The following is a 7504-nucleotide window of genomic DNA, read 5'->3' on the forward strand; positions in this document are numbered from 1 at the left end:
TCTCTCTCTCTCTCTCTCTCTCTCTCTCTCTCTCTCTCTCGCTCACGCGCGCGCGCGCGCGCGCACATGCACACACACACACACATACAAACACACGAATGCACTTAACTTTCTCTCCCTACTTAACTCTGAAAAATTCTCTCCCAATTTTTAAGGTAACAGGTTCTAGCTCCACTGTTCACCTAAGCAGATATTTCTACCAAACCCAGGCGTTGCTCTTGAATCTCTCAATCACTGAGCAACGAGATCTCATAGTATCCTCCCCTTTAAGAAAGCTGCCAATCACTTAACACATCACTCAAGTGTCAAACAGACGGTAACGATTATATCTTTCAAATTCAGTGTTTCGTAGCACTTAGACCAACTGGTCTGTAAATCTTTTTAAAAGATTTCTTAATGGGGGTGGGGAAGTAGAGTAAGTAGCTCAGCAATTAAGAGCAATGCTCTTCCAGAAAATTCCAGTTTGATTTCCAGCACCTACATGATGGCTCAAAAATACCTCTAACTCCAATTCCAGAAGATCAAACACCCTCTTTCTGGCCTCTGCACACATATGGTACACAGACATACAAGCTGACAAAACACCATACACATTAAATAAAAAAATAAATCTTTGAAGAAAAAAAGAGGGAAAATGGCTCAACAGTTAGGCATACTTGTTGCCCTTGCAGAGGACCCAGGTTCAGTTCTCAGCATCTACATGAGGCTCACAACAACAGATAACTCTAATTCCAGGGGATCCAGCACACTTTTCTGAGCTCTTCAGCCACAAGACACATACGTGCTATATATTCATACAAGCAAGCAAGACACTCATACACATGGAATAAACCTTAAAAAATGCAAAGTTTCCATTTTAGTTTGTGTGTGGCAGCATGTACACAAGTGCATTATGTTCATGCCAGTACCCAGGAAGGCCAGAAGAGGGTATCATATTCTCTGAAACTACAGTTACAAATAGTTGTGAACCATTTAATGTGGGTGCTAAGAACAGAACCAAGAGCACTCTTACTGAGTTTTTTCTCTAATCTCATGTCTGTACATATTGACTTAGACAAATATATTTATTCTTCTTAGATCAACTAAATCAAATAGAATGAAAATTATATATTTCATATTTACGAGGCTATTTTTAAAAGGCAAGTTGCTCTGGTAACTCAACATGTACATACTCTCTAAAGACTTCCTCCAAACAACAATGAACTTCTATTTCCACGGTGTGGATTTTAAGGTACCAGTACCCGGATGTGCACCTCTGCCACACTGCTTTTAGCTGAGAACTTTGAGTGAGTTGATTAACTTTCCTCATTTTTGCCAGCTTCCTGATATAGAGATAAATGAAATGATGTAACTTCATGGAATTACTGTGAGCTTAGTATTAAAGTGTTTTGCACAACACTAGGAACCCAACTGGACTGCAAAGCTGACAGCTACTATTATCAGTATTTTAGAGAAAATAAAGAGACTCAGATCAGTATAAACAAACTGCTTAACAAGTATAAACTGTGGGCCAGCCATTAGGTGACTCAGAGCCTCCAGGAATAAGGAACAAAAATAAGATAATGGTACCCAAGCATCCCAACTCTGATTCTCTAACCTACCAATGACCCAGCACCGCCTGACATTAGCCTATGATCCAGCATCAGATTTTGGTAAAAGCACAAAGGAGTTGAAACAGTACTTGGATGTGTATCATGGTACTTTTCCTGAGGAAGATATTTGGACTTGAAAAATAATGGATGTTTTAGGTTTGTCTTCCTTCATTTAGCACTTTGATCTCTTATAAAGCAGAAACTACATTTCTTAGAGCCCTTGTTGTTTTTACAAAAAGATAGAGAAGGGGATATTTTCTATGGCGTGTGGTGAGGTATGAGGGAAGAGGGTGTCTCAGTGGACCCATGCTGAGGCATCCCTTCCCCCTGAGGGACCAGCCTCATCTATACAGGATGGTATAGCATAAAATAGAGTTTATTCAGGGCATGGGGAGGGGAGTCAAGAAGGGAGTAGAGGCAGAGAAAGGCAGAGAGAGAGTAGAAAAGTAGAGGAGTAGAGGCTGGCCATGAGCATGTGGAAAGAGGTTGGGGGAAGGGGAGAGAGAACAGAGTGGGAGCAAGAAGGAAAGAGAGCAAGAGAGAAACAAGAGGGCAAAAAAGCGAGAAAGGGGCAAGCAGTCCCTTTTATAGTGGGTCAGGCCTACCTGGCTACTGCCAGGTAACTGTGGGGTGGAGCTTAGACAGAATGCTAACAGCCCTGAAGAACATTACTTCATTTTTAGTTAATGAAACAGACAAAATACTTCTTATGGGTATAGTAAAGTCAGGAGGGAAATCTGAACTATACTAATACTATTCTGCCTGAGACCACATTCATTCTCATAAGCCTCCATTCGATTCATAACTGATTCTCACTGCTCATTATAGAATTCCAAAGATCAAATCACATGTACAATAGTAATGACTGTAACACACCTTTCAATTTTCCATCAAACTCAGGGCTTGTGGCCACCTGGAGCCCTGGATGTGGTAAGAGAAAACAGGTGACATCGGAGAAACATGAGTGAATATGATTTCGAACGTTCTGAATTTCTTCATGTTGATGTTCCTTCACCTGCCAAGGAAAATCAAGTTTACAAGCCAAAAACAATTTGGTATTCTTCACTAGCATCCATTAGCATAAAGACAAAGGAAAGAAGACTTAACGAATGACAGATCAGAGCGACCAATGGAAAGAGCCAGAGCCCCAAGAAGTAGAAAGTGTACAAGGCTCCCATAGCTAACAGAGAGTAGAGACAGAAGACTTGGTTTTCAAAGGTGTTATGCAACACGTAAGAAGAACAGAAAGCCTGTTGGCCAGAAGGAGAATCCACTAAGCTAACAATGACTGACAAAGGTCTCCTGTGCTTTGGTTTTAGGGAACAGGCTAGGCTTGTTTAAATATACGCCAAAGTAAATAATATTGAGTAAGAACAGAAGTACAATTCTAAACATGATATTCTAAAGGCACACATAGAATCTGATTCAAAATAACTAGAAAGTATAATTACAAAGGCCTTTTGCTCAGAAGTCTTCTCCATATGCCTATATATTATATACCCTGGTTCTTCAATTTTACCATGAAAAAACTTATACTAGGACCAGAAATATAGCCATCTTCCTCCAAGCAGGCAAAGGTATTTGCCATCAAGTATGTCAACCTGAGTGTAATCCCAGAGATCCACATGGTGAACAGAAAGAACTAACTTCTACAAGGTGTCATCTGACTTTCACATGAGTACTGAAGTACTTTCCCCTCTTTTTCTATCACACACACAAATAAATATATGAAATTTTAAATTTTTTAAACAAAAAACTATATTGGTTTATACTAATATTTACAAAAATTTAACTATCATTTTCAATGATATGCTTTAAAGACAATATTCAAAAGCAAATGGAAAAGTTATTACCTTTAGAAAACTATTCAGATTTCCTACTTACCTGTAAACGCTTATCCAAAAATGCCATTCCTCCTTGCAGCCCATAGTTATATTCATAAGGGAAACTCCAATCTCGAATCAAAAACATCAGTGTCTATTGTGACAGAGCAGAACAGAATTACAGCACTGTACAAGTGCATATTCAAGATTACTGTAATATTTTCTGCTAATCGTTTCAAAGGGGTCAAGGGCATGCTGAAGGGGACCAGCCTGAGTAATATAGCAAGACTGTCTCAAAAAAAAAAAAAAAAACACACCTGTAGCTTATAGGTTAGAATAAAAACAAGTAGATCTAGGTTGTGAGCTGTAACTTCTGAACTATAAACTAAACAAAAATATGAATGACATTCACAGTGCTTTACCTGGAAAGGTTTTTGGAAAATTTCATCCATTGCCAGACGGCCATATTCTGTGAAGAGCTTTAAAAAAGAAAAGTTAATGGCTTGTAGAACAACTTTATTTAGAATAATTTTTTTTTGTTTTGTTTTTCAAGACAGGGTTTCTCTGTGTAGTTCTGGCTGTCCTGGAACTCACTTGGTAGACCAGGCTGGCCTCGAACTCAGAAATCCGCCTGCCTCTGCCTCCCAAGTGCTGGGATTAAAGGCGTGCGCCACCACCGCCCGGCTATTTAGAATAATTTTAAGGTATTCTTTTGCAAAATATTTGTGAGCTAGTGAAATGGTTCAGAAGTTAAGAACATTTGTTCTTCCAAAGGACCAGGGTTCAATTCCTAGCACCCACATAGAGGTTCACAAATTCCAGTTCCAAGGGATCCAACCCCAGGCACATTTATACATTCAGGTGAAATATTCATGTGCATAAAATAAATCTAAAAAAAAAATTTTAAATATTCATTTGGCTGGGCGTAGTAACCTTTAATCACCATGAGCATTTTTGAGTCACTAGGAGCAGTCAGACCAGTATGCAGGGACATTCCCATTTGGTGCATCCTGTTATCTCCAACAGCAAAAGTCCTGGCACCATCCTAAGTAGCTATCCAATTCAAATGACTGAATGAATTCACTAAGATTAGGTTTCCCACATACACTTGCCTGCTTCTCCATGAAGCCACACTAAGTATAATAGAGTTTAATATCAAATTCACAGGGCAAGGAGGACATGAAATAATATGGTAGTATAAAGAACTTGTCACAAACACCACAGAAGAAAATAAACAGACAGCAAGTGTCCAGTTCTGACTTTTTCTGCCCTGTTAACAAAATGAGAAAAAACAGGCACAAGAAGTAAAATATTCTCTCAATAGAATCCTTAAACAACTGAGAAATGAAAAGCGGAGTTCCTCCCAAGAGGGGTGAGGAAGACTACCAACTAAAGAAATGTTTGGAAGTCTCCCCCTAGGTCTCTACCCTCTACCAGAGAAATAAATCCAAGAGTAGTATGTATATATAGTCTTAACAACAATAAAAATCTAGCCTTGAGGCCAAGGAAATCATTCAGTAGGTAAAGGCTTTTAGGAATGTAAGCCTAAGAACCCAACCCAAATTCAATCCCCAAAAGCCTTGGCTGGCCCAGTACTCACAGAGACCCTGTCTCAAAAACAAACAAACAAACAACAAAAAAAACAAATAAAATTATGAAGGATACATACCTACAGCTGTTCGCTTTTCTTTTATTTTTATGTTTATGTCTGTACTGTGTTGCTGATGTTTGTGTAATGTGTATGTTGTATGTACATGTAAATGTACATGTTAGTGTATATATACACGTGTATGTGAGATCGGAGGTTACTGTCAGATTTCTTCTATACCTTTCAACCTTAGTTTATGAGACAGTATCTCACTGACCCTAAGCTAACCAGTTTCCTAGACTACTGGCCATTAAGCTCCAGATAACCTATTTCTACCTCTCCAACACTGGGATTAGCAGACCACCATGCTGAAACTCACTATGTAGCCCAGCCTGGCTTCAAACTTACAAATTCACCTGCCTCTACCTCTTGAGTGCTGTGATAAAAGGCATGCACTACTTCACCTGGTTGTTCATTTCACGTGAGTGCTAGAGATTCAAACTCAGGTCTTCATGCTTGCACAGCAGGTACTTCAATGGCCAAGGTGCTCTTCCCAGCACCCACCCAGCCACAGCCTTTTCATCCTATCCCTCCTCCTCTCCGGTCTCCTTCCTGTACTCAGACACACCCGCTTCATGTCCAGATTCCATATAGGATAGAAAACACATGATATTTTACCATTTACCCACTATTCCCATTACCATTTCTTATTACCTGAAGCTGCTGAAGATCATCTTCCTGAATATTCTGGGACAAATTGTAAATCTAGAAAACAAAATCAAAATTGATAACATCCTGGCTTACTTCAAACAAGTCCCAAATAAGTTTAGAACACTGGATGGAGCTTTGTATAATTGAAAATTTGCATTTTAGATTATATGTATATCCTCCATGAAGGCATATATATGTGTATAGTGTGTGTGTGTGTGTGTATATATGTACATGTACATACATATATAAATAAATACACATATGTACATAAACATGTATATATATATATATAAAACATACATACTTCTATAATACACAGAGAGAGAGCAGTATAATCTGTCTTTTGAAAAAAAATAAAACATAAGGCTAAATATCACAAAATTCCTTCTTTATAGTTTAAAATAGTTTAAGAGGTTTGAGATTTTCTTGAAATATTTTGTATATAATTATATAAGTAGAAAAAAATAATTATTTTTGTGATTCTAAGAGCTTAAGTTATATGTATAGTTTGTGCTGGTTAAATTTTATTGACAACTTGACACAACCCTGAAGTCACCTGGGAAATCAGAAACTTCAACTGAATAATTCTTCAATTAGATTGTCCTATGCCTATAACTGAAAGAAATTTTCTTTAAGATTTATTTTATTTATGTGTATGGGTAGGTGGTACAAGGGCACAGGTATGTGCACCACATGCAGGCTTAGTGCCATGGATCCCCAGAAACTGTAGTTACAAACAGATGTGAGCTGTCGTGCAGGTGCCAGGAATTAATCCCAGGTCCTCTAGAGGAGTACCCAGTGCTCTCAACCACTGAGCCAGAAATAGAGTTTCCTGATTGGTGACTGATATGGGAGGGTCTAGTCCACTGTTAAGTGGCACCACTCCTAGGCAAATAGGCCTGAAATAAATAACTATATATTTTTTTTTCTTTGTACTGTCATATTTCATGTCCTCTTTATCCTGTGAATCTGGTATTAAGCTTTATTTTATTATACTTAGTATGGCTTCATGAAGAAGCAGGCAAGTGTACGTAGGAATCCTAATCTTTGTGTGTGTGTGTATAAATTATATATAGTAGCTAAGCATGAGCAGGAAAAAGTCCACTCCTCTATGGTTCCTGTCTCCAGATCTCCAAATTCCTACCTTGAGTTCCCGCCCTGATTTCCCTCCATAAAGGACCGTGACCTGGAAATGTAAGCCAAATAAACCTTTTCTTCCCCAAGTTGGTTTTAATCAGAGTAGTTTATCACAGCCACAGAAAAGCAAACTGAAACACAGTCTAAAAAGAACACTCATAGACAGGTGGTAGTGGTACATGCCTTTAATCCCAGGACTCAGGAGGCAGAAGCAGGCAGATGTCTGTGAACTCAAGGCCAGCCTGGTCTACAGAGTAAATTCGAGTACAGCCAGGACTAACCCTATCTTGAAAAAACAAATTAAGTTAAAAAAAAAAATCACTCATATACAACCACAAAAATTGTATTAACAGAAAATAATTGACAGACTACAGAGCTCACTGTAGAAATGCCTTGCATTTTTAAAATCCTAGGCTGAATTTCCAGAAGGGAGAGAGGGAGGAAACGGGAAAGGGGGGAAAGAGGAGAAGGGCAAAGGGGGAATTGGACAAAGGAAAGGAACAGAGGGGATCTTACCTGAACAGAACTAGTCATAGTGCTTAGCGCAAAAATGGTAGCACAATCTTTCACAGTTGACTGGCTATCAAAGGCCCCCTGGGTATCCATCAGAACAACTGCAACCTTAAAAAAAGAAAGAAAGAAAGAAAGAAAGA

At 38.7% G+C, this 7504-nt stretch overlaps 1 protein-coding gene across 2 annotated transcripts in view; it reads right to left on the minus strand.

The window, feature by feature from the left end:
- Positions 1–7504, minus strand: part of Atl3 (atlastin GTPase 3) — a 43574-nt gene that overhangs the window by 16434 nt on the left and 19636 nt on the right. For both annotated transcript variants that reach the window (XM_028770952.1, XM_028770951.1), the window contains exons 4-8: positions 7368–7472; positions 5718–5768; positions 3838–3894; positions 3477–3569; positions 2469–2607 (exon numbers count right to left, since the gene is read on the minus strand). In XM_028770952.1, the coding sequence (XP_028626785.1) occupies positions 2469–2607; positions 3477–3569; positions 3838–3894; positions 5718–5768; positions 7368–7472 (445 nt within the window). The remainder of the gene's footprint in view (positions 1–2468; positions 2608–3476; positions 3570–3837; positions 3895–5717; positions 5769–7367; positions 7473–7504) is intronic.

The sequence above is a fragment of the Grammomys surdaster genome, unplaced genomic scaffold (genome assembly GCF_004785775.1).
Source record: "Grammomys surdaster isolate TR1022 unplaced genomic scaffold, NIH_TR_1.0 205, whole genome shotgun sequence".
Lineage (NCBI taxonomy): Eukaryota > Metazoa > Chordata > Mammalia > Rodentia > Muridae > Grammomys > Grammomys surdaster.